This window comes from Trachypithecus francoisi, unplaced genomic scaffold (assembly GCF_009764315.1).
Source record: "Trachypithecus francoisi isolate TF-2019V2 unplaced genomic scaffold, Tfra_2.0 Lachesis_group4, whole genome shotgun sequence".
NCBI lineage: Eukaryota > Metazoa > Chordata > Mammalia > Primates > Cercopithecidae > Trachypithecus > Trachypithecus francoisi.
In genome coordinates this window covers 118,539,821-118,566,588 of record NW_022681469.1, presented here as the reverse complement: position 1 = coordinate 118,566,588, position 26,768 = coordinate 118,539,821, and the positions used below count along the sequence as shown (strand labels likewise).

The window sequence follows — 26,768 nt, the reverse complement described above, 5'->3', positions numbered from 1 at the left end:
GTTGTAGGAAAGTTTGGCAGTTCCTCAAAAATCTTGACAGTTCCCACATGATCCAGCAATGGCACTCCTAGGCACATACCCGAGAAAACTGAAAACAGGCGTTCACATGAGAACTTGTACATAAATGCTCACTGCATCAGTCATAATAGTCACGAAGTGGAAACAACCCACATGTCCAGCTGACGAATGGACAAAGAGCAGCAGAGCCATCCAACGGAAAAGCAGCCTCACAAAAGAACGAGGGACTGGGCACGGTGGCTCATACCTGGAATCCCAGCACTTTGGGAGGCCAAGGTAGCGGATCATCTGAGGTCACAAGTTCAAGACCATCCTGGCCAACATGGTGACAACCCGTCTCTACTAAAAATACAAAAATTGGCCGGGCACGGTGGCTCAAGCCTGTAATCCCAGCACTTTGGGAGGCCGAGACGGGCGGATCACGAGGTCAGGAGATCGAGACCATCCTGGCTAACACGGTGAAACCCCGTCTCTACTAAAAAAATACAAAAAATTAGCCGGGTGAGGTGGCGGTCGCCTGTAGTCCCAGCTACTCGGGAGGCTGAGGCAGGAGAATGGCATGAACCCGGGAGGCGGAGCTTGCAGTGAGCTGAGATCCGGCCACAGCACTCCAGCCTGGGCGGCAGAGCGAGACTCCGTCTCAAAAAAAAAAAAAAAAAAAACAAAAATTAGCCAGGTGTGGTGGTGGGTGCCTGTAATCCCAGCTACTTGGGAGACTGAGGCAGGAGAATCGCTTGAATCCAGGAAGCGGAGGTTGCAGTGAGCTGAGATCATGCCATTGCACACCAGCGTGGGCGACAGAGACTCCATCTCATAAAAAAAACAAAACACAAAAAAGAATGAGGTTTGTACATGCTACAACATGGATGAACCTCAAAGACATGCTAAGTGAAAGACGCCAGCCACAAAATGACACATATTTGACAATTATAGTTATACAAAATGTCCCGAATAGGCAAATCCATAGAAACAAAGGAGAACAGAGGCTATCTGGGACCAAAGAATTGTGAGTTTCATTTCGGGGTGAGGAAAATGTTCCAGAATTAGATAGTGGTGATGGTTGCACAACTTTGTGAATATACTAAAAACCACTGAATTGGACACTTTAAAAGCACACATTTTATGGCATGTGAATCATATCTCAACAAAAAAATAGTAAAACAATAAAAATGGGTGAAGGCAGAGCCTGCACTCCCTGGGACTCCATTTGGAAGGTGCAAGTAGAATGGAAGAATTGGAAGGCTGGGGGCGGGGGGCTCACACCTGGAATCCCAGCACTTTGGGAGACCGAGGTGTGCAGATCATCTGAGGTCAGGAGTTCAAGATCAGCCCAGCCAACATGGAAACCCCATCTCTACTAAAAATACAAAAAATGAGCTGGGCGTGGTGGTGAGTGCCTGTAATCCCAGCTACTTGGGAGGCTGAGGCAGGAGAATCGCTTGAACCCGGGAGGCGGAGGTTGTAGTGAGCTGAGATGGCACCAATACACTCAAGGCTGGGAGACAGAGCATGACTCTGTCTCAAAACAAAACAAAACCAAAACAAACAAACAAACAAACAAACAAAAACCCAAAAAACAGAAGAACTGGAAAATGTGTCAGGAGATGGCAGCACAGGCAGAAAGTCATGAGCCTTCCTTGGTCTTCCCTTCCATCTCTAAACTCTGGGCATTCACCAGGCAAGTTCCCATCAACTGTCTCCACACCTACCGAATGGATTTGGGTCCCGTTCACATCACAAGCTGGAACCTCATGCCTGAACCTTGCTCTCATACCCAAATGAAATCGTGAAGCCAGTTGTCACCTGGAAACAGTTTTCTACAGGCCCGCTTACCTGCTCATTCCCATGAGTAATCAAAATTGAAAGTAACACATTCATTTCCCAGTTATTCCTTGGTTTAAAATTTTTTCTCATATCAGGAAGCTTCAAGTTATTCCCTTCTACTGTTTCTTTGATCTCTTATATATACAACTTCATCAAATCTAACCATCCATTTTGTGGAAGTACTTCCAGAGCTTTTTCTTCTATTTGCACAACTCACAACTGCTTTAACACATTCCTGGATCCCGTTAACAGGTTTAGGTGCAGCACACCCAGCACAGTGCCTAACATGAAACAGATCCTCATTAAAATGAAGTTTGTCATTTGACATGTCCTGCACGCAGTGGTGTGACGGTACATGTTTAATAGCCAGCTCTCGGGGGGAGGCAGAGCCCTGCTTTGTAGCATTTGCCTATTCCTGTGCTGTAAATATTCCTACCAGAGCTGATTTCAAGCTACCAAAGTGACATTAACCAGGGCACAAAACTCCTGAAAATTTTACAATTGAAATTGAGTTTTCACAAGCTCCAGCACAACTACTACCTCTTCCCGAATATGACTTTGATCAACACACTCTTCCTCAGTGGTTCCCTGTCATCCACTTCTTCAAGTCCAAATCCACCCACACATATTTGAATGTCTTCCTGAATGTGGCCGCCTCCTATGATTCCTTAGATGTAACCTATATTTCTGACTAGGAATCTACCAACTGTGGCCTGAATAGGTTCTCATCACTTCCGTACCTTTGCTCATCTTTTTTCCTGCTGAGAGTTTATGGTGGAAGGGACAAGACAGCTCTCAGGGACCTCTTTTATAAGGCCACTAACTCCATGCATGAGCGTTTCATCCTCATGACCTCATCACCTTTCAAAGGCCCCACCTCCTAATATCACAGATGATTAGGTTTCAACATACACATTTTGGGGAGACACAAACATTCAGACCACAGATATTGGTTAGCTGTTGGAACTGCATTTTATCTCCCTAGATTCAAATCCCTTGAAAGCAGGAACCCCAATACTTCTTGTGTGACCCAGAAAATGCTGAGCAAAAGGTGGAGACACAGTGGTGGTGACAATGTTAGTCCGCTGCTCCAGACTGAGAAACTTTGCACTAGGAAAAGACATGCAAAACCTCTAGCTCAGCAAGGCAGGCTCCACACACATCCCTACTTTCTCCATTCCTAAGGGACTAAGACAGGTAGTATTCCAACATGAGCAAAGGACAGGAAAAGGACCAATAAACCCAAGGGGTCAGGGTGGGTGGCAGTGTGGTGACTTCGCAGAGTGGTGACAATGTAAAAGGGACTGATCTGCCCCTCAGAACCTGGAAAGACCTGGGAACCGATGGAACCAGGAATTAGAGCTATCTGGTGGGGCTGAAAAAAGGAGGTCAGGCAAAATGTTCCCCCCACCCTCATTGCCCCTATGTGTCCAGATGGCCTCAGGAATCACAAGGTCTACATTCTGGGAAAATGGAACCAATGAGCCCCTTGACTTGGGGGCAGGCTGGAACAGACGGAAGGAAGGTGAGTATACTGGTAATGGGGCTATGAAAGGGAATCTCAACACCAGACAGTGAGAACCTCTGTCCTGCAGCCCTGCTCGGCTCCCAGAATGCTGGTCCCTCGGCATGTGCACGGGGCAGAAAGAGGACGACTCAATGGACCCTGAGAAAACACCTACGCACTCTGACGTGTGCAGTCTCTCTTTCACCACACTGACACCTGCCCCACCAAGTACCTGGAGTTCCCAATCAGCTCTGTGATGTCTCTTTTAAATCTTAGTGATCAAAAATCACCAGCCATTTGAGGAAAGCCTCCGTGAAAGAGGGGGCCTCCTGTCTCCCAGCAGCTGCTCTCCCTTCCTTCATAGTAACAGGACTTTTTTTTTTTGGCCAGGAATATGTACAACCAGAATATAGATATTTGCTAGCCTTCTTTGCAGCTAGGCAAGGCCTGGAGAAGAGGTTCTGGAAAACATAATTCAGTAGAAGTGTCATATGACAAGAACCTTCCTTAACAGAGCCGTACATGTCCCCAGCCTTTCTTTCCTTCTGCTGCTAGAACTCAGAGACCCTCATCCTGGACTACAAGGCCAGAGTCCCACCCTAGAAATGAGAACTGGGTATGTGAAAATGTCTGGAGCAGAGTCACCAACTGGCCCTGGCTTGCATGCCTCTACTCTAACCTTTTACATGAGTGAGAAATAAACCATCTTTAGGTCATTGACAAACTTAGTGCAAAAGGACACAGTCCCCAATATGTAGAAAAACCAAACAGAAAAAGAATGAGATTAAATTATAATCAACAGTCTAAATATATGAAATAATACAGTCATGAAACAAGAACAGAATGCTGGGGAGGGGAAGAACAAAGAGCCCTTCAATTTCCTAAAATTTATTTTTTGTGGAGATGGGATCTTGCTATGATGCCCAGACTGATCTTTAACTCCTGGCTTCAAGCCATCCTCCCACCTTGGACTCCCAAAGTGCTGGACTTATAGGTGTGAGCCACTGTGCCTGGCCCCACAATTTTAAATGAAAAATTCATCAGAAGAGGTGGCCAAAAGTCAAGGAAAGCTTCCAGACAATGACACAAACAGGAGAAAAGATGGAAACTAGTTTGCGTGGGTAGGGACAGCCAGAAGCTCAGTGCAGGAGGTCTGATAATAGGAGTTCCAGAAAAAGATGGCAGAGGGAACAAGAGTAAAGTATCAAAGAAATAACTCAAGAAAGTTTCCCAGAGTGGAGGAAAAGTTTCCTGAATGAAAAGATACACCATGGGCTCAACACAAATTTTAAAATACATACACACAGAGGCACATCACTGTAAAATTTAGGAACGCTGGGAAAAATGATCTTCATCTCTACAGAGGAAAAACACAGGTCACGTAGAAAGGAACAGGAACCTAAGTGGTAACAAGATTGTGTTGTTGTTGTTAGCTTTGAGCTCAGAACAAGACTTTTTTTTTTTTTTTTGAGATGGAGTTTCACTCTTGTTCCCAGGCTGGAGTGCAATTATGCTGTCTTGGCTCACTGCAACCTCCATCTCCCAGGTTCAAGCGATTTTCCTGCCTCAGCCTCCCAAGTAGCTGGGATTACAAGCACCCACCACCACACCCGGCTAATTTTTATATTTGAGATGGGGTTTCACCATGTTGGCCAGGCTGGTCTCAAACTCCTGACCTCAGGTGATCCACCCACCTTGGCCTGGCATGAGGGTTTTTTAAAATGAGGTTTTTCTTAATGGCTGCTCATGGAAAGTAGGGAGAAAGACAAATCTGTTTTTTTGCCGGGCGCGGTGGCTCACGCCTGTAATCCCAGCACTTTGGGAGGCCGAGGCGGGTGGATCATGAGGTCAGGAGATCGAGACCATCGTGGCTAACATGGTGAAACCCCATCTCTACTAAAAATATAAAAAAATTAGCTGGCGGGCACCTGTAGTCCCAGCAACTCCGGAGGCTGAGGCAGGAGAATGGTGTGAACCCGGGAGGCGGAGCTTGCAGTGAGCTGAGATTGTGCCACCGCACTCCAGCCTGGGTGACAGAGTAAGACTCTGTCTCAAAAAAAAAAAAAAAAAAGTCTGTTTTTTTTTTTGAGACGGAGTCTCGCTCTGTTTCCCGGACTGGAGTGCAGTGGCCGGATCTCAGCTCACTGCAAGCTCCACCTCCCAGGTTGACGCCATTCTCCTGCCTCAGCCTCCCGAGTAGCTGGGACTACAGGTGCCCACCACCTTGCTCGGCTAGCTTTTTGTATTTTTTAGTAGAGATGAGGTTTCACCATGTTAGCCAGGATGGTCTCGATCTCCTGACCTTGTGATCCGCCCATCTCGGCCTCCCAAAGTGCTGGGATTACAGGCTTGAGCCACCGCGCCCGGCCAAGTCTGTGTTTTTTAAACAAGGAAGTTTTCAAGATCTAAACTTACACTTAACTGTTAAATCATTCTTACCCTTTTATATCTCACTTTGGCATCACAGAAACGATTCTGGCGGAAAAGGTAATTGCCAAACTCCCGTTCTGTAGCTGCCACTTTAAGGACCTTCTGAAGTGGATATTGGTCTTGCTGCTCCTGAGGACCAGATACAGGAATATTCAGCAGGGAAACCCAAAAGCCATAACACCACAAGCAAAGTGTTAGTACACGTGAGCCCAGGAGTTCGCGACCAGCCTAGGCAACACAGTGAGAACACGTCTCCATTTAAAAAAAAAAAAAAGTAATTGAAAGAAAGAAGTGTTACTACAGCTGTGAGCTCTTCTTTTTCAGATCATGCACTTCTGTTTACAGCCTTCTGTGTTGGAGTCACTTCTGAATCTGACAAAGGCCACACAGGTGTTATAACCGGTCCCATTTTACACACTAGAGCCAGAAGGAAGTCTACTTCTTCAGTCTTCCCCCGATGTTCTCTGAGAAAGCAGTCTCCCAGGGAATTAGAAACTGATGGAGCTTGCCAAGCACAGAAGTCAGTGCTCAAAACCACTATTTGGCCACCAAGCATCGAACAGGTCTTGGTTTGCTCAGGGCCCTGGTGGTCTTTATGGTCGTGATGCTCTACCCTGGCCATCTTCAGAGTCACCGATAGAGCCTCTTTGATCCCGGCCCCACCCCCACAGATCCTAAACCAGTATACCACAGGTGGGACCAGGCATCTGCAAGAAACTCTAATCTTGGAAGGATGAAAAAAGGGTGAGCTCCCTCACTTGGAGTGCTGACAATTTAGCTGGAGAGATACCATGTGAAGATACAAAACCTGGGAAGGACCTCTAAGGCCACAGATAGAGTCAGTGTGAGATGGCATGATAAAGACAGTGCCTGTGACTGCTGACGGGGTCAGAAGCCCTGCATCTAAGGGACAGGGTTAAGTGAAAGGCTACAAAGAGGAGGCAAGACTTAAGTGGTAAGGACAGTGGCCATACATTCCAGTTTGCCTGGGACTGTCTCAGTTTAAACCCGACGTCATGGGTAACCCCTCCAGTGAATAGCCCCTTTTACTCTCACCTGTGCTGGGCTGGACAATCAATTATCTAGTCACCCTAGTTATGAGCTACCAATGCCTGCCTTGCTGGAAACCAAACAATGATGAAAAGCAAGTGCTGTCTCACAGGGAGAACTAGGCAAAGGGTGACCGGAAAATCAGTTCAAACCACAAATCCTTCAACTCACAGCCTTACCTCGCCCCAGCGCATTTATCTACACATGAGAGCTATTACTAAGACAAACACAGACTAGGAAGCAGAGGAACTCCGCCACCATCGCACAGGCGCCGTGGGGGGACCCTGGAGCGGACAATCAGCAGCTGGGCAGGCTATCTAGAAGAATTACCAAAAACAGCAACCCATTCGTCTCTCTGTAAAGTGCTGACATCTGTGCTCTGGAACTTACAGCTGAGAGAGCACAAAACTTGTCTGACTCAGCAGAGTCTAGGAAGTCAAGCAGCTCAATCTCGAACAGGACAGTGGTGTTTGGGGGGATTAAGGGAGGGCAGCCCAAAGTTCCATAGGCGTAGTTCGGTTTGAACAGAAACCTGGCCAGCTCTCCTCTCCGCATGCTCAGAAGACCCAGCTCCATGCCCCACAGTGTAATATCTGTAAGAAGACACAAAGAAGGTGGATGAAGCTTGCTCAGTATCCTGCTCAATGCTATCAGTTTCTTCCCCTTCTAAGTCAGCAGTACTTTGGCCTCCATGTCTCCCTCACACAGTTCCCTCTTCCTGCAATGTCTTCCTCCTGAGCCTATGCCCGGCTTCTACCGATAGAAATTTTATTCAAACTTCCGGGCTCAGTTCAAATGCCCCCTATTCCAGGAAGCCTTCCCTGAACCTCCCAGCTAGAATTAATCATGCCTCCATTAAGCAGACCCACAACACGGCTTTCACCTCCCAGGCACTCATCTGATTCTACCAAGTGAGCTGAGTGCAGGTCAGTCTCCTCCACTACATTGTGAGGTCCTTAAGGGTGGAGATGTTCTAATCTTCTCAGTACATCCTCTCTTTTCACCATGTATTGTGAGAAGTAAGCATTCGATCGATTTTTACTTAATACATGAACAAAGAAACATTCCCAGTGGTTAGTTAAGTCAGAGCGCAAAGATACCTTGCCTGTTAAGCCATCTCACAAATGCCCAGGTCTCAAGGGGAGAGAACATGGCTGTTTTACCAAAACCCAACCTCAGCAAAGTCAACTCAAAGTCAGAGCAAAGTCTGTGCTCTGAGCAGACTTCCGAGCCTGAGGTATTCTGCCTCATCTCGCCCCTAAACAATCCCTTCTTCTCCAGCTCCCACTCTGAATTTACCTTCTCCAAGTTTCATTAGCCGAGGAGTTTTCCTAAAGTAATTAGAATCGAAGGGTCTGTCCATGTGTTCCAGGTATCCAGAGTATTTCACTAGGATAGAAGAAAGAAAGTAAAGAAAATGGACCCAAAACACCCATGCCTCCATAATATCGAGTCTCATTATCACACAGAAACAATGCGATCAGATGAGCTTAAGCTGCCCGACACCCTGAGGTACAGGAATAAATCTTCTCTCTGCATTTTGGGTGCCTGCCCTTCGGCTCAGAGGTTCAAGAGCTTCGTAGAAGCATCACGCAAAGGGGACATAGGGGTCCCTAGCTTTCCTCTTAAAAAAACTAATTCAGACCGGAAGCTGCGGCTCACACTTGTAATCCCAGCTACTGGGGAGGCTGAGGTGAGAGGATCACTTGGGTCCAGGAGTCTGAGACCAGCCTGGGCAACATACAGAGTCCCCTATCTCTACAAAAATATTAAAAATTAGCCGAGCATGGTGGATCGCATCTGTAAATCCATTATTTGGGAGGCTGAGGCTGGAGAATCACTTGAGCTCAGGAGGTGGAGGCTGCAGTAAGCTATGATCGCACCACGGCACTCCAGCCTGGGCAACTCAGCGAGCCCCCATTTCAAAAACCAAAATCCACTTCAAACAAAGCATTTCCAACCCCATTAAATGCTTTTTGAAAATGTGGCCTCTCTTTCCCCAACAGAGAGTGCGATGACATGGATCCTGCGGACAAACCGCCCCAGGGCACACCTAGTACCGAAGCTTCAGGCACCACCAGGTCTCCAGCTCCTTCTCGGATGACATCCTTCAGCACGCCCCGGTCCCCCGAGATGTCCAACATCCTCTGACTTAACCGCTCGTACAGGGACTGGTGGAGAATGAAAGCCAGGCCTCAGAGCCTCAGACCCACCCGGCCATCCCTCGTCGTCGACGCCCCGAAACGTCCGGGACCTCACCTGGCCGGGGGCGTCGTCCCCTTCCAGGACTTCCTGGTTTAAGGTGCTTCCCACCATGTCCTTGCTGCCCTCCCTGTGGCGTGAGCCTTCAGCCTGGTGCGCCCCGCTGCCCTCCCTAGCTGTGACTTTGGTTCCAAAGGCCCCTTTGTACCCAGCAGACCCTACCGATGACGGCATTCCATTCTGGGGCCACGAGAAGGCACTCATCATTTCGTTCCAACTGCCGCGAACTGCCCTGGCTCTCGCGAGCTCTGGAACTACTTATGCCGCGCGGTGAGGTGCGAGGTGCGGACGGTAATGGGAGCGCACGAAACGTGATGGGACACGTAACGCGACCACGCAGGGCACGTGGGCACGTGCAGGGGCGTGAGGTGGTGGCACAGAATGGGAGCGTGCAGAGCATGATGGGGCATGTGAGGGAGCGCGAGGCGAGGCCTGTAACCGGAGCGTGTGGGGCATGATGGGGCACGGACGTGGCGGGGTTAGGTGGGACACGTAATTGGAGTGCGGGGGGCATGATGGGGCACCTAACTGGAGCGACAGAAAGCATGATGGGGAACTTGCAGGGGCGTGAGGCTGGGTACGTAATGGGAGCGCACGGGGAATATTGGGGCACCTAACGAGCACGCAGAACATGATGGGGCATGGGTGCGAGGTGGGGCACACAGTGGGAGCGTGTGGGGCATGATGGGACACATGGCGAGGCCGTCAGGGCACAGGGGAGCACTTTTGGAACACGTGACAGGGCTGCTACCCTTGAAGGAACTCTCAGAGTGGCTGCGTGGTGGGGCACAGTGGGGCAGGTTCAGGAAAAAGGATGCAGCATGTGATTGCAGGGCAACCTGGTGAGGACATGAGAGCCATCTGCCACCAGCAGAGTTCAGGGCTCCCAGCTGTGGGTTACTTCCACCTTCTTCCACTTTCCTTCTTCCATTGTGTTCTGGAGAAATTTAGGCCCAGACGAGACACTGATTGACTGATTGATTGACTGATTGATTGATTGACAGAGGCTGGCTCTGAGCCCAGGCTGGAGTTCAGTGATGGATCTCAGCTCACTGCAGCCCCCACCTCCTGGGCTCAATAGATCCTTCTGCCTCAGCCTCCCCAGTAGCTGGGATTACAGATGTGCACCACCAGGCCCAGCTAATTTATTTTTCAGTTTTTAACTTGTTGGAAAGATGGTTTGTAGCTTTGTTGCCTAGGCTGGTCTTGAACTCCCGACTTCAAGCGATCCTCCTGTCTTGGCCTCGCAAAGTGCTGGGATTATAGGCGTAGGCTGTAGCCAACTTTCAATACTGCCCCAACTGGGAGTTAAGTTTCCAATACATGAAACTAGGAGGATACTTTCAAACCACAGCAGTATATCATGACCATAATATTCATTAACTGTGTAACAGGCCAGGTGTGGTGGCTCACGCCTGTAATCCCAGCACTTTGGGAGGCCAAAGCAGGTGGATCACTCGAGGTCAGGAGTTTGAGACCAGCCTGGCCCACATGATGAAACCCCATCTCTACTAAAAATACAAAAAATTATCTGGGTGTGATGGCGGGCGCTTGTAACCCCAGCTACTTGGAGGCTGACGCAGGAGAATCACTTGAACCTGGGAGGTGGAGGTTGCAGTGAGCGGAGATCACACCACTGTGCTCCAGCCTGGGCGACAAGAGTGAAACTGTCTCAAAAAACAAACAAAACCTGTATAACAGAGTGTCATTGAATTTCTAAACGTTGAAAGACTTCACATTAAAAAAAAAAAAGCTCACAATTCAATATTATTGAGTGAAAGAAACCAGACACAAAACAGTACATTCTATATGATGCTGTTCATGTGAAATTCAAAAACAGGCCACATGACAACATGGTAATAAGGACAGTGGCTGTCCTTGTTAGGAGTTGTGACTGGGAGGAGGCAGGAGGGAGCTTTCTGGAAACACTATATCTTGCTCTTCAGCGTGTGTGTATGTACAGCAGGTGTTTATCAAGCTGTGTGGTTAAGATTTGCACACTTGTATATGTTATACCTTGATTTTAAAAATCTTAAAAATGGTACCTTCAAATCTCTTTAAAAAAAAAAAAAAAAAAAGAGGCCAGGCTTGGTGGCTCACACCTGTAATCCCAGCACTTCGGGAGGCTGAGGTGGGAGGATAAACATCAAGTGTTAATCAAGCTGTGTGTTAAGATATGCACACTTGTATATGTTATACCTCAATTAAAAAAATCTAAGTGGCCGGGCACAGTGGCTCACGCCTGTAATCCCAGCACTTTGGAGGCCAAAGCAGGTGGATCACTCGAGGTCAGGAGTTTGAGACCAGCCTGGCCCACATGATGAAACCCCATCTCTACTAAAAATACAAAAAATTATCTGGGTGTGATGGCGGGCGCTTGTAACCCCAGCTACTTGGGAGGCTGACGCAGGAGAATCACTTGAACCTGGGAGGTGGAGGTTGCAGTGAGCGGAGATCACACCACTGTGCTCCAGCCTGGGCGACAAGAGTGAAACTGTCTCAAAAAACAAACAAAACCTGTATAACAGAGTGTCATTGAATTTCTAAACGTTGAAAGACTTCACATTAAAAAAAAAAAAGCTCACAATTCAATATTATTGAGTGAAAGAAACCAGACACAAAACAGTACATTCTATATGATGCTGTTCATGTGAAATTCAAAAACAGGCCACATGACAACATGGTAATAAGGACAGTGGCTGTCCTTGTTAGGAGTTGTGACTGGGAGGAGGCAGGAGGGAGCTTTCTGGAAACACTATATCTTGCTCTTCAGCGTGTGTGTATGTACAGCAGGTGTTTATCAAGCTGTGTGGTTAAGATTTGCACACTTGTATATGTTATACCTTGATTTTAAAAATCTTAAAAATGGTACCTTCAAATCTCTTTAAAAAAAAAAAAAAAAAAAGAGGCCAGGCTTGGTGGCTCACACCTGTAATCCCAGCACTTCGGGAGGCTGAGGTGGGAGGATAAACATCAAGTGTTAATCAAGCTGTGTGGTTAAGATATGCACACTTGTATATGTTATACCTCAATTAAAAAAATCTAAGTGGCCGGGCACAGTGGCTCACGCCTGTAATCCCAGCACTTTGGGAGGCCGAGATGGGCGGATCACAAGGTCAGGAGACCGAGACCATCCTGGCTAACATGGTGAAACCCTGTCTCTACTAAAAATACAAAAATTAGCCGGGTGTGGCGGTGTGCGCCTATAGTCCCAGCTGCTGGGGAGGCTGAGGCAGGAGAATGGCATGAACCCAGGAGGCGGAGTTGCAGTGAGCTAAGATCGCGCCACTGCACTCCAGCCTGGGTGACAGAGCAAGACTCCATCTCAAAAAATAAAAATAAAAAATAAAAAAGAGGCCAGGCTTGGTGGCTCATACCTGTAATCCCAGCACTTTGTGAGGCTGAGGCAGAAGGATTGCTTGAGCCCAGGAGTTCAAAACCAGCCCAGGCAACAAAGCAAGACCCCTGTCTCTACTAAAATAAATAAAACAATAAAATAAAAAAATTAAATAGATCGAACCATCACCTGCCAATTTGTATTAGAAAAAAAGAGAGAGAGGGAAGGCTGGGTGCAGTAAGGCTCATGCCTGTAATCCCAGCACTTTGGGAGGCCAAGGAGGGAGGATTGCTTGAGCCCAGAAGCTGAAATCCAGCCTGGGCAACAAAGCAAGACCCAGTACCTATGAAATTTTTTTTAAAAATTAGCTTGGCATGGTGGCATGTGCCTGCAGTCTCAGCTACTCAGGCAGCTGAGGTAGGAGGTTGGCTTGAGCCTAGGAGTTGGAGGCTGCAGTGAGCTGTGACTACGCCACTGCACTCCAGCCTGGGCAACAGAGCAAGATGCTGTCTTCCCCTGCCCCCCAAGCCCCTCCCCGCAAAAAAGGAGAGTAAGAGCAAGAGTTTGAGATTCAGAAAGAACTGTTTCCCAGCACCTGTCTGCTCCTGTCAGGGTCGTGAGGTGTGGACAGTGTGTCCAGTTCCCCTGTTTCTGCCCCTCCCCCACAGTGGCCAAGGCCAGCACCTGAATGTTATCAGAGCAGGCCCAACAAAGGCTGCCTTCCCAGTCCCGTGATGTAACCCAGTTTCCACCTGATTCTGTTGACCTTGGGGACACAGGAGTGTTGCTGGGAAAGGGGAGGAGAGAAGGGGCAGAGACCAGGCAGTGGTGCAGGCGTCCAGCTGCACTCCCCACTTCTGTCTCTGTGCCTGCTGTTTCCCCGCTGGGAAGAAGAAAAGGCTGAGCAATCTCTTGATCCATCGGATGAGTGATGCTGGCCTGAGGCCGTAGTGGGAGGCCCAGCGGATCCTGAGAAGCCAGGTATTCCAATGTTGGGCTCTCCCTGGGGGCTGCTGGTGCTTTTCCTGTCTCATTGACAAGCTTTAGTAGGGGAGCAGGTGGGAGATCAGGGTAGAGGCCTTGTAGGTTCCAGGCTCTTTAGAATTACCTGGGAGTGTCACCTATAAATGTAGAGTTCTGGGTCTCACTGGAGACCTCTTGAAGCACTTTTGAAGGTGGACCTCTAGATCTATTACACCTATGCTTTCAACAGTTTCTCGAAAGTTTGGGAACTGATCTGGAAGGTGGAGAGCTTGCCTGGGTTTTGCTGTCCAGTTCTAGGTCCAGATGCCTGCTGGGGCTGGACCTTGCATTATTAGTGTCATTGCAAATGACCCTGCAGATGGCCCCTTTCATGCTTGTCTCCAAATCTGAGTAAAAAATGTAAACACACACACACACACGTGTATCTTCAAGGGACCAGTTTTTTCATTGCAGTCTTTTGTTTTACAGCTGGGGAAACTGGGGCCCAAGGTCATGTGGGTTAGGACTGGGATCCAGGACTGAAAGTGTTTCCTCTAAAATTCTGGTGCTCCTTAGGGTTGAGGGTGGTGGGTGAGTGCTGGACAGAGGGAGGGGAGAGGACAGGACTGAGGACCGATGCCTGTGTTTCATCCCGGGCAGTGAGTGTGGATGGCTTGGCAGGTGAGCCTGCCGGAGCTGGAGGACCGGCTTCAGTGTCCCATCTGCTTGGAGGTCTTCAAGGAGCCCCTGATGCTGCGGTGCGGCCACTCCTACTGCAAGGGCTGCCTGGTCTCCCTGTCTTGCCACCTGGACGCCGAACTGCGCTGCCCCGTGTGCCGGCAGGCGGTGGACGGCAGCAGCTCCCCGCCGCCCAACGTCTCCCTGGCTCGGGTGATCGAAGCCCTGAGGCTCCCTGGGGACCCGGAGCCCAAGGTCTGCGTGCACCACCGGAACCCGCTCAGCCTCTTCTGCGAGAAGGACCAGGAGCTCATCTGTGGCCTCTGCGGTTTGCTGGGCTCCCACCAGCACCACCCGGTCACGCCCGTCTCCACCGTCTACAGCCGCATGAAGGTGGGGAGCGACGGTGCAGCGGGGCTGGCGGGGCCCGCGGGGACCGGATCCTGTGCTCTCTGGCGCCATCACCTGGCACCAAAAGCATCCAGCTATCCTCGATTTCCCTCCAGCCCTGCCCTGGCGCATTCATTCCTTAGCATTTGAGCGGCAGCTCAACCCAGGTGCCGAGGATTGAAGCCACATGCACAGGATGGGGAGCTCCCTGGTGTCACGCGCTCACCCCCCCCCCTTTTTTTTATTTGCAGTTCTGGTTGTTTTTATTCTTTCTCTCTCTTCTCTCTCTTTCTATCTCTCTCTCTCCCCCCCTCCCCCCCTCTCTCTCCCCTCTCTCCCCTCTCTCTCTCCCCTCTCTCCCCTCTGTCCCCCCCTCACCCCCCTCTTCCTCTCTCTCTCTCTTCCCCCCTCTCTCTCTCCTTTCTTTTTCTTCTTTCTTTTTGGAGACAGCGTCTCACTCTGTTGCCCAGGCTGGAGTGCAGTGGTGTGATCATGGCTCACTGCAGCCACCAACGCCTAGGCTCAAGCAATCCTCTCACCTCAGCCTCCCCAGTAGCTGGGACTACAGGTGCACACCACCATGCCCAGCTCATTTTTTTATGTTTTATAGAAATGGGGTCTTGTTATGTTGCCCAGGCTGGTGTTGAACTCCTTGGCCTCCAACAATCCTGCCGGGGCCCCCCAAAGTGCTGGAATTACAGGCATGTGGCACTGCCCTAGGCTCCTTGTTTGTTTCTGGACACTCCCCTGTTTGCACTCTCTAGTGCATGAGGATGGGGACTTCATTTTGTCCCCTGGTGTATTGCAGTGCCTGGAGCCATACCTGGCACACTGTAAACGTCCAAAATGCTGAATCGGTGAATTCCTGCCTTTGTAGGCCATCACCAAACCTAGCAGATCATAAGTCTTTAAGACGAGTAATAGTAATACCTGGCTGGGTGTTGTATATATAAACCACCTGTTATAAAACACGTGGCTGGGTGGCTTATGCCTATAATAACAGCACTTTGGGAGGCCAAGGTGGGTGGATCACTTGAGTCCAGGAGTTTGAGACCAGCCTGGGCAACATAGTGAGACCCCGTCTCTACAAAAGTTTCAAAATTAGCCTGGTTGGCCGGGCGCAGTGGCCACTCCTGTAATCCCAGCATAAAGCTGGAAGGAGCATGGGTGGGGGCGAGATAGGGCCAGCGAGGTAAGCTGCGGCCAGGGTCTGGAGAGGCCAGTGTGACCCAGGAAGGGATTTGGAGTTTATTCACAGGATGAGGGAGCAAGGCGGGGGCTGGAGGGTTTGAAGCCAGTGGTGATGTGCTTAGATCCCTCTGGCAGAGGGGAGCTTTGAGGGTGAGGCAGAAGGACAGTGAGAGATGAGGGTGCCAGGACCTAAGTCGGTGGGAACTGGGACAAAGGCCTGGGGCAGACCAAAGACAAATCTCGAAAAGAAAAAAACTCTGACAACTGTGTGTGGCAAGGAGGGTGAGGGACGGGGAGGTTGACTCCAGCTCTGTAATCTCCCCTTGCACAGATGAAGTGATCACAGGGAAGGATCTGTCATGGGCAGGTGGAGCAGGAGGTGCCTGGGGATGTGCAGTCGGGGTGGGGGGCGTGTAGACCAGGACAGTGATGCGGCTCAGGGTAAGAAGTCACTGAAGTCCCCTTTGATGGAGAAGACCAGTCCAGGAGAGTCTACATAGTGATAAGGGAAGACATCGATGATGACCCCAAGGGGTACCAGGCTTAAAATCTGGATTGAGCGAGAGAGAGCCCTGAAAAAGGGATAGAAAGAATCCTTAGAGCAGGAACACTGGCTGAGTGTGGCCTCCCGGAAATCAGAGAGAGCACTGAAGGAGGAGGTCACTTGTGTGAAATATCTCTGAGGACTGAAAAGTGTTAGATGTAGCAGTAAGAACTGATTCTCTTGGCAAGAGCAGGTTTAGGGGAGTCTGGAAGGTGGATGCCAACTGCAGGTGAGGAAGCTGAGTTTATGTTTTATTAGTTGATGGGAAGGAGGGAGGGAAACAGGCTGGGAGCTTGTCTGTCCTTTGTGGTTAGGATCCAGTGGCCCAGCTTGGGTCCCTGTTTTAAATTTGGGCTTAATCTTTTTTTTGGAGAGACAGGGTCTCACTATTTTGTCCAGGCTGGACTCAAACTCCTGGCCTCAAATGATCCTCCCGCCTCGGCCTCCCAAAGTGTTGGGATTCCAGGCGTGAGCCACTGCACCCAGCCAGATTTGGGTTTTGATGATCCCAAGGCTCTTCTCTGCTGCAACACAGAATGTAACTAAATTGTACTCATTTATTGCCCTCTTTTGGGTGTTCCTGTTGCCTCCTGTTTATTGAGATCTTGAGATGCTCGATTGATGGGTGCATTGATTTGCATAACTTAGTTCCTGTCACTGGGAAGGAATGAGTCCCGTCTGTCTGCCTGGGGAGGGTGGCACTGGAATGCCCTTCTGGGGCCACTGTGAGATGTTCTGAAGCCTCATTCTCCAGAGCAAGGACTCTGTCCATTTATGCCAGCAAGTGCTTTGTTCTTTACCCAACTCCCTTCCTGAAAGCCCCTTGCAGCTCTCTGGTGCTTGGGCACGATCCAAGCCAAAGATTCCGTACACTGCATGAGTACAAACCAATGGGGGCTGTGGTCAAGTCATGGAGTAGCTGGTGGTCCAGGAGTCCCGGTTGGCACCCCCAAAGCTAGGCCAGATTTGGGGCCAGGGCAGTCCAGGAGAAGTGCATTTATGTCAGCCCGGGGAGGTTGCAAATCCGTGCTGTGTCCAAGTCCACCAGGAATGGATTCAGGTGTTTATAGGCGTGGGGATTCACCAGGTTTAACCCAGGCCTAGGTAAGCAGCACTGGCCCAAGAATTAGCCTTACCTGGTGCTGGCCTTTTGGTGATGGCTCCTGATTAAATACCCACTAATTCAGGATCTGCTGGTGACCACAGAGTCCATCTGGTGGGTCCCCTACAGGCAGCATTCAATCCAGGAATTGCCAGGATCATATGGTGACTTCCAGTAGCTGTAACATTTAGTGACTCTCTCCATGTCATGCAGAGGGGTGACATCGAGACCCTCTTATGCCTGGGAAGTTCCTGCTGTCAATGCAGAATATTCTTAAAGAAAAAAATTTAGAGATGGGATCTCACTTTGTTGCCCAGGCTGGTCTCAAACTCCTAACCTCAAGTGTCCTCCCATCTTGGCCTCCTAAAGTGCTGGGATTACAGGCATGAGCCACTGTGCCCAGACTAGAATATTCTTGAATTATTTTATCTTATTTTATTTATCTATTTATTTTTTTGAGACAGAGTCTCACTGTGTCACCTAGGCTGGAGTGCAGTGGCATGGTGTCAGGTCACTGCAACTTCCGCTTCCCAGGTTCAAGTGATTCTCGTGCCTCAACCTCCCAAGCAGCTGGGACTACAGGTGTGCACCACCACACCTGGCTAATTTTTGTATTTTTAATAGAAATGGGGTTTCACCATGTTGGCCAGGCTGGTCTCAAACTCCTGACCTCAAGTGAAGTCCTGTCTCAGTCTCCCAAAGTGCTGGAATTACAGGCATGAGATACTGTGCCTGGACTATTCTTGAACAATTTAACCTGTTTTGGACTCAAGGATACCTGAGTGGCTCTGGTTCCCACCCTGGTTTCCTTGGGAGTGCTTGTGGCCATTGGGATACTCCCAAGAAGGTGACCCAAGGAGCTGAGAGGAGGAGAGATCAGCTGCTCATGGGGCCATGGCCTGTTGCCTCCAGGAGGAGCTCGCAGCCCTCATCTCTGAGCTGAAGCAGGAGCAGAAGAAGGTGGATGAGCTCATCGCCAAACTGGTGAACAACCGGACCCGAATTGTCGTGAGTGCCCTTCCCTCTGCCCCCTGCCTGGGACCGGCCACCTTCACTTTCCTGTAGAGCTCAGTTCTCATTGGTCCTTTACAGAAAACCAGGCCTTCCATAGAAAGCCAGAGCTCAAAGCATTCCGGGGCAGGGTGGGGAAAGTGCAAATCCTCTCAGGGGAATTCAATCCAGTTGTTGTCAGGACTGGCTCCAGGTTGGCTTTTGCCCTCTGTGTCCTTGAGACTGAGATAACCCAGGATTTGAGTCCCAGGGGGTAAACAGCTCAAAGCATGGGCGTGACTCCTCCGCCCCATGCCACCTGTGTCTGCTTGACCTTGCCAGCCTGTCATGGTGCCCTCCCAGTACCTGGTGCACAGGCATGGAGAGGCTGGCAGTCCTGGGCCCTGGCAGATCTCCCGAAATAAGAGGCATATGGGGCTGGGAGGTGTGGAGCCCCAGCCCTGGAGGTGGCTGTGAAACAGAAACAGGAGCTGAGCAAGATCCAGGAGCACTGGGCATCCCTCATTTACCCTCCTCACCCTTGCGCAGCGGGCGGTATCAGCCCTGCCTGGTGGAGGCAGAGCTCAGGGTTCTGCAGGGAGTTCTGGCTCCCTCACAGCAAAGCCTGCTCGCCCAGGGCCTTCCTGCTTTCCTTCAGGTGTGGAACTCTGTGATAAAACAAAATCTTACATGCACATTTGATAGCTGACATAGGCAAAGTGGGGTGTGGCGGCATCTGTAATCCCAGCAACTCAGAAGGCTGAGGCGGGAAGATTGCTTGAGGCTGGGAGGTCAAGGCTACAGTGAGCTATGATCATGCCAGTGCACTCCAGCCTGGGCAACAGAGTGAGACCCTGTCTCTTAAAAAAAAAAAAAAAATTAAAACATGCCAAAGCAGAGCCACTCCATTTGAAATGGGAGCTGGGGTCACCCTCCCCATGGCCACCTCCAGGGCTCCCCAAGCATGGGGTGAACTCCCTGCCCGGCGTCAGGCCACGCAGCCTCCCCTGGGTCTCAGGTCCCAGGACCAGCCCAGTCAGGAAGGCCCTGGGGACCCTGAGGCCAGCCAGACAGAGCCTGGCAGCTTGGCTGTGACTCTGCAGTGACCAGCCCTCCCTGTCCCAGAATGAGTCGGATGTCTTCAGCTGGGTGATCCGCCGTGAGTTCCAGGAGCTACACCACTTGGTGGACGAGGAGAAGGCCCGCTGCCTGGAGGGGATAGGGGGTCACACGCGTGGCCTGGTGGCCTCCCTGGACATGCAGCTGGAGCAGGCCCAGGGAACCCGGGAGCGGCTGGCCCAAGCCGAGTGTGTGCTGGAAGAGTTCGGCAATGAGGGCCACCACGAGTTCATCCGGGTGAGTGGACGGGGCGTGTCCTGTCCCCATACCTGCCAGGGTCTTCCCCTTCCCAACAGTGCCCTGGCTTCGCACCTTCTAGCCTTAATCTCCCTCTCTCTTGCCTTCCAGAAGTTCCACTCCATGGCCTCCAGGTAACAACCTTGGAGAGAGCTCAGCCAGGGTCTGGTGGCTGCAGGCACAGGCATCTCAGCTCCACTGGTTCCTCCATTTGGCTTAACCAGCGCCTCCCAAGCAGTTGCCCACAGCTGACTCTATAACTGAGCCTGGGGAAAACAGAGGAAAGTCACATCCCTACCTTCAAGGGTCTCGTAGACAAGTGGGGAGGCAGATGATGAACTGTGGGTACCTAGAACAGCAGAAGTTCACTCAAGCTACAGAAATACTAGAGGAGGGTAGCTCATGCCTGCAATCCCAGCACTTTGGGAGGCCAAGGCAGGAGGACTGCTGGAGACCAGGAATTCAAGACTAGCCTGGCCAATGTAGTAAGACCCCATCGCTACAAAAAATACAAAAATAGAAAAAATTAACTGGGCCTGGTGGCATGCGCCTAGAGTCACCACTACTCATGAGGCTGAGGTGGGAAGATTGCTTGAGCCCAAAAGTGTGATGCTGCAGTGAGTCGCGGTCATGCTACTGCATGATCCATCCTGGGTGACAGAGTGAGACCCTGTCTCAGAAAACAAAACACTAGAGGAGGAGCAGGTGTCTGGGGGGCCTGGCAGAGAAGGGCCCAGGACCCGAGTTTGCCAGGCAAGCCAAGGGAATGGTCCTGTAAAAGGGGGAGTGGTGTGCAGACTCTGGTTATGAGAAGTTCAGGGTGGCTGGGTGTAAGGCAGGATATCAGGAGGAGTGGGAGCTGGGAGAGGTGGGAAATGGCCAGAAGCAACATCCAGGAGCGCTGGCCATCCCTTGCTTGCCCTCCTCACCCTTGCGCAGCAGGCAGTATCAGCCCTGCCTGAAACTTGCTCTGTAGATTGTGGGAAGAGAGTGGATCCATGTTCTAAACCCAACAAATGAACACGTGCAGTTCCCAAGCCTTCCTCACTCCCTGTTTTTGGGAGACTCCTTGTTTCTCACATTTATTTTAGTCTTACAGACAATTTGGTCAGGAGACATGAGTTTAAATGAAGGGACAGAGGCTGGGCAAGGTGGCTTACGCCTGTAATCCCAGCACTTTGGAAAGCTGAGGCAGAAGGATGACTTGAGGTCAGGAGTTCAAGACCAGCCTGGCCAACATGGTGAAACCCTGTCTCTACAAAAAATACAAAAATTAGCCAGGCGTGGTGGTGCATGCCTGTAATCCCAGCTACTCAGGAGGCTGAGGCACAAGAATCGCTTGAACCTGGGAGGCGGAGGTTGCAGTGAGCTGAGATCACGCCACTGCATTCCAGCCTGGGCGACAGAGTGAGACTCCATCTCAAAAAAAAAAAAAAAAGAAAAAGAAAAGAAAAGAAAAAAAAAGTCCGGGTGTGGTGGCTCATGCCTGTAATCCCAACACTTTGGGAGGCCGAGGTGGGTAGATTGCTTGAGCTCAGGAGCTCAAGACCGGTCTGGGCAACGTGGTGAAACCGTCTCTACCAAAAATAGAAAGAAAAAATGAGCCGGGCGTGGTGGCGCATGCCTATAGTTCCAGTTGCTAGGTAGGCTGAGGTGGGAGGATCACTTGAACCCAGGAGGTTGAGGCTGCACTGAGTCGAAATCACGCCACTGCACTCCAGTCTGGGTGACAGAGTGACACTCTGACTCAAAAAAAAAAAAAAAAGACACATTACTTGGCCCCCATAATTGGTTTCTGATTGGCAGGTCTAGTATGGGGTCTAAGAACCTGCATTTCTGACCATTTCCCAGGTGGACCATTGGCTTTCCACTGGTAACAGGTTGGACCATTTTCCAACCAACACTGCTGGTCCCCAAACCTGCACTCTGAGAAGCACCGCTATAGAGTGTTTCCCCTTCTCAGAAGGAGATGGGTCCTCTCTGAAGGGCTGTGCAGAGGAGGGGACGATGGGCATTGATGAGCATTGTGACTGCAGTCCTGTGCTGTGGATCTGGCTGGGCAGATGTAGATAGGATGGAGGGATGGGGGGCCACATGATACATTGCTCTCTTGTACTGTGTACTGTCACCTGCAGAGCAGAGCTGCCGCAGGCCCGGACCTTGGAAGGCGCATTCAGCCCCATCTCCTTCAAGCCAGGCCTTCACCAGGCTGACATCAAGCTGACTGTGTGGAAAAGGCTCTTCCAGAAAGTTCTGCCAGGTGAGGCCCTGACCCGTCCTTCTTCCTGAGGGCTGCCGCCCAGGGCAGGTAGCAGTTCATTGATTGTATCAGAGAATAAGCTACACAGCACTCAGACAGAGGTTTGCGGAGGGTCCTGGTGAGAACATGGGACTGAGTTTCTGAACAGCTTGGGTTCATGCTCACTTCATCCCTTCCTAGCTGGTGGCTGGGCAAGTTGTGTCACTTCTGAGCCCCAGGTTCCTCATCTGTAAAGTGGGGCTATTAGCACCCACCCAGCCAGGCTGCAGAGTTTGTATGTAGACATACGTGTATTGCAGTTTAGTGCTTCATGAATGGTATTAGGTTCGTACAAAAGTAATTGCGATTTTTGCCATTACTTTTAAAAGTAATATACTTTTTGGCTGGGCACAGTGGCTCACACCTGTAATCCCAGCACTTTGGGAGGCTGAGGAGGGCAGATCTTCTGAGGTCAGGAGTTCGAGTCCAGCCTGGCCAACATGGTAAAACACTGTCTCTACTAATAATATAAGAATTAATCGGGCATGGTGGCATGCACCTGTAATTCCAGCTACTCGGGAGCCTGAGGCAGGAGAATCACTTGAACTGGGGAGGCGTAGGTTGCAGTGACTTGAGATGGCGCCATTGCACTCCAGCCTGGGCAACAAGAGCAAAACTCCATCTCAAAAAAAAAAAAAACAAAACAAAAAGTGATGTCCTTTTAAAAAATGTCTTCCTACTCGAAGGACAAGTGGCCTTAAAAGTAATGGCAAAAATCGCAGTTACTTTTGAACCAACCTATTAGTTCTTGCTCTCTGTCGAAAACAACTCAAACACATTTCATTCCTTTATTACTAGCATGCTGTTTTGTACATAAGGGAGATTGCTAACAGAGTGATTTCATCCATCAAAAGCAATAATAGGGTTTGTATAAAAGAAGGGGCTGGGCGCGGTGGCTCACACCTGCAATCCCAGAACTTTGGGAGGCCAAGGTGGGAGGACTACTTGAGGCCAGGTGTTCGAAACCAGCCTGGGCAACATAGTGAGATGCCATCTCTACAAAAAATAATTAGTGGGGTGTGGTATCATGTGCCTGTGGGCCCAGCTCCTGAGGAGGCTGAGGCAGGAGGATCGCTTGAGCCCAGCAGTTGGGAGGCTGCAGTGAGCTATGATCGCACCACTGCACTCCAGCCTGGGCGACAGAGGAGACCTCATCAGTAAGAAAGAAAAGAATGGCCGGGCGCGGTGGCTCAAGCCTGTAATCCCAGCACTTTGGGAGGCCGAGACGGGCGGATCATGAGGTCAGGAGATCGAGACCATCCTGGCTAACACAGTGAAACCCTGTCTCTACTAAAAAATACAAAAAACTAGCTGGGCGTGGTGGCGGGCGCCTGTAGTCCCAGCTACTCGGGAGGCTGAGGCAGGAGAATGGCGTAAACCCGGGAGGCGGAGCTTGCAGTGAGCTGAGATCCGGCCACTGCACTCCAGCCTGGGCGACAGAGCAAGACTCCGTCTCAAAAAAAAAAAAAAAAAAAAAGAAAGAAAAGAATGAAGGGAAAAAAGGAAAGGAAAGGAGGAAAGAAATTGCAGTTTGTGAACTGTGAATCCTGTTCGTACATTTAACTTAGCAGTGTATGCTTTACCCAGTTTAGTGGTAGGTTCTTTAGCCTTTGTCTTTTCGAGCTTGGCAATGTGAGCCACAGACTTGGGACCCAGGACACCGCCTCCCTAGTGACGGCGGATCTCATCACCTTCGTTGTCATTGGTCCTGACAGCTTCCACCAGCTTAGCCAAAGCTCCTTTGTCTTCCAAGTTCACCTGTGCGAAGGCGACGGTGGTGCAGGTCTTCCTGGGGACTAGACGTCCCAGTCTTGCCTTCCCCTTGATGATGCTGTCAGGGACTCCATTGTACAACACAGGCACAGGCAGGAAGACAGCCAGCTTGATGGGACCCAGGCTGTGTGGAGTCACCACCAGCGGAGCCTTTTTTTTTTTTTTTTTTTGGAGACAGACTCTCTCTCTGTCGCCCAGGTTGGAGTGCAGTGGTGTGATCTCAGCGCACTGCAACCTCCGGCTCCCAGGTACAAGGGATTCTCCTGCCTCAGCCTCCTAAGTAGCTGGGACTGCAGGCGCGTGCCACCATGCCCGGCTAATTTTCGTCTTTTAGTAGAGATGGGGTTCCATTATGTTGGCCAGGCTGCTTGTAAACTCCTGGCCTCAAGTGATCTGCCCGCCTTGGCCTCCCAAAGTGCTGGGATTACAGGCGTGAGCCATTGCGCCTGGCCCGGCTGAGCCTTCTTGTTCTCCACCAAGGTGGTGACGGTGTTAATTCCTGCTCCAAGGACAGGTGGCCTCTTAGTGGGGACGTCCCCTTTGCTGGCAGCTTTCTTCTCAGTCAGGACCGACAGTCTCTGCTTCTTGTCTTTGCCTCTGGTCTGTACTTGTGGGCCAGCTTAAGCAGCTGGATAGCTGTTTGGCGGTCCAGGGCCCAGGTGAACTGGTTAATAGTGGGAGGCACTTTCAGCCACTTATAGAGGATGGCTGTCTGCCCCTGCACCCTGACCGAGCGGGACCATTGCACAAAGCGGGCGAGGTCCCTTTTGGCCTGGAAGTCCTGTCCAGCGCCAAAAGTCTTAGGCCTTTTCTCAAACAGGGCATTCACCACTTTCTTGGCCTCCTGCTTCTTCACGCCAGCAGGGGCCAGAGCCACCTTCTCCCCCTTGGCCTTCTTTCCTTGCTGCATCTTGGGCGGCAGGAAGGGGGTGGGGAGGGCGGGGGTCGGGGCAGCACATTTCACATTTCTGGGGTAAACGGATCAGCTGGTAGCTAGTAAAAAGCTCAGGTGGGCTAGTTTGTCGTTGAATAGGCTGACTAGGCTAGCAAATCCAACAGCTGCAGTTGTTATGGGTTCTCCAGAAAACCCTGAGGGCTGAGCTGTAAGCTCATGGGACAGGTGTCTTCTGGGTCCTTCCCACAGCACCTCTGCCTCAGGTAGGTGGGCCAGAATCCCTGAGCCCAGTGTCCATTTATTTCTCCAGCCACCTCAGCCCCCGACAGCCCACCAAGCCACTCCCTTTTATATAAACCCTGCTTTTGCCTTTGGTGAATGCAATCAGTCTGTGATTGATCTTCCTTATGTAAAACATTCATTCATTCATTCATTCATTCATTCAGGGAGCAGCCCTGTACCAGCCCCTTCTAGGTCCTGGGGATAGAGAAATGAGGAAGACACAGCCCCTCTCCTTGGGAAGCTCAGGGCCTCCGTCAGCCTCTGTGGGCAGGGTCTTCTGCCCTCCACGTTGCCTCACAGGCCCTCTGTGATCTCCCTCCCAGCCCCAGAGCCTCTCAAGCTGGACCCTGCCACTGCCCACCCACTCCTGGAGCTCTCCAAGGGCAACACGGTGGTGCAGTGTGGGCTCCTGGCCCAGCGGCGCGCCAGCCAGCCTGAGCGCTTCGACTACAGCACCTGCGTACTGGCCAGCCGCGGCTTCTCCTGCGGCCGCCACTACTGGGAGGTGGTGGTGGGCAGCAAGAGCGACTGGCGCCTGGGGGTCATCAAGGGCACAGCCAGCCGGAAGGGCAAGCTGAACAGGTCCCCCGAGCATGGTGTGTGGCTGATCGGCCTGAAGGAGGGCCGGGTGTACGAAGCCTTTGCCTGCCCCCGGGTGCCCCTGCCCGTGGCCGGCCACCCCCACCGCATTGGGCTCTACCTGCACTACGAGCAGGGCGAGCTCACCTTCTTCGACGCTGACCGCCCCGATGACCTGCGGCCGCTCTACACCTTCCAGGCGGACTTCCAGGGCAAGCTCTACCCCATCCTGGACACCTGCTGGCACGAGAGGGGCAGCAACTCGCTGCCCATGGTGCTGTCCCCGCCCAGTGGGCCTGGCCACCTCAGCCCTGAGCAGCCCACCAAGCTGTAGGGCCACCCAGGGTCCTGCCGGCCCACAGGCCCACCCCACAGGGCACCAGGGACTCACGGGCTTCTGGGTCCCAAGGTGATATCTCCACTGTTTAGGAAGGTCTTCAGGCCTGTGTGTCCCTGGAACATGTAATGATAGGGAACAGGACCCCATTCCCTTTGCCATCAGCCAGGGGTGTATTTGTAAACGTCGGCCCCCAGGCCTCGGCAGCCACGGGACACACAGAGCTCCCCATGGTCCCTGCTAACCACGCTGTCTGCGCAGACGCTTCCAGCTGAGGGCAGAAATAGTCCCATGTATACTTTTTCCTTATTACTGTGAACTTTCAACTACTATCAAGGATAATAAATTTGACATTATTTCTTTCTCTTTCAATGATTTGCAAATATTAGTTGCTGTACATACATATTGCTTTATGCTTCAGTCTTTTTGTTTTTTTTTTTTGAGATGGAGTCTCGCTGTGTCACCCAGGCTGGAGTGCAGTGGCATGATCTCCGCTCACTGCAACCTACACCTCCCAGGTTCAAGTGATTCTCCTGCCTCAGCCTCCTGAGTAGCTGGGATTACAGGCGTGCACCCCACACCCAGCTAATTTTTGTTTTTGTTTTTGTTTTTTTTTTTGAGACAGAGTCTTGCTCAGTCCGCCCAGTCTGGAGTGCAGTGGTGGGATCTCGACTCACTACAAGCTCCGCCTCCCGGGTTCCCGCCATTCTGCCTCAGCCTCCCAAGTAGCTGGGACTACAGGCGCCCGCTGCCACGCCCGGCTAATTTTAGATGGGGTTTCACTGTGTTAACCAGGATGGTCTCGATCTCCTGATCTCGTGATCTGCCCGCCTCGGCCTCCCAAAGTGCTGGGATTACAGGCGTAAGCAACCATGCCCAGCCTCAAGTCTTTAGTTTTAGAGATAGGATCTCGCTCTGTCACCCAGGCTGGAGAGCAGTGGTGCAATCATAGCTCACTGCA

General features: G+C 51.1%; 2 protein-coding genes across 4 annotated transcripts in view; one reads left to right on the top strand and one right to left on the bottom strand.

The window, feature by feature from the left end:
• FKBP6 (FKBP prolyl isomerase 6) overlaps positions 1-9,416 on the bottom strand; it is a 30,519-nt gene extending 21,103 nt beyond the window's left edge. Inside the window, exons 1-5 of one of the 2 annotated variants that reach the window (XM_033192741.1) lie at positions 9,254-9,416; positions 8,883-9,000; positions 8,129-8,218; positions 7,220-7,422; positions 5,789-5,908 (exon numbers count right to left, since the gene is read on the bottom strand). In XM_033192741.1, coding sequence (XP_033048632.1) covers positions 5,789-5,908; positions 7,220-7,422; positions 8,129-8,218; positions 8,883-9,000; positions 9,254-9,298 — 576 coding nt within the window. In that variant the 5' untranslated portion in view covers positions 9,299-9,416. Of the gene's footprint in view, positions 1-5,788; positions 5,909-7,219; positions 7,423-8,128; positions 8,219-8,882; positions 9,001-9,088 lie in introns of both variants that reach the window. The other variant, XM_033192740.1, reaches the window with a different exon arrangement.
• On the top strand, positions 9,390-26,173 carry TRIM50 (tripartite motif containing 50). Of its 2 annotated transcripts, none has more exons than XM_033192739.1 (7): positions 9,390-9,668; positions 14,052-14,462; positions 18,209-18,304; positions 19,412-19,642; positions 19,754-19,776; positions 21,778-21,902; positions 25,215-26,173. In XM_033192739.1, the coding sequence occupies exons 2-7, from the start codon at positions 14,061-14,063 to the stop codon at positions 25,802-25,804; spliced, it is 1,467 nt and encodes a 488-aa protein (XP_033048630.1). In that variant the 5' UTR covers positions 9,390-9,668; positions 14,052-14,060; the 3' UTR covers positions 25,805-26,173. The 2 variants fall into 2 exon arrangements, with proteins under 2 accessions (XP_033048630.1, XP_033048629.1); XM_033192738.1 differs by lacking the exon at positions 9,390-9,668 and adding an exon at positions 13,235-13,409.
• Positions 26,174-26,768: the final 595 nt, after the last annotated feature.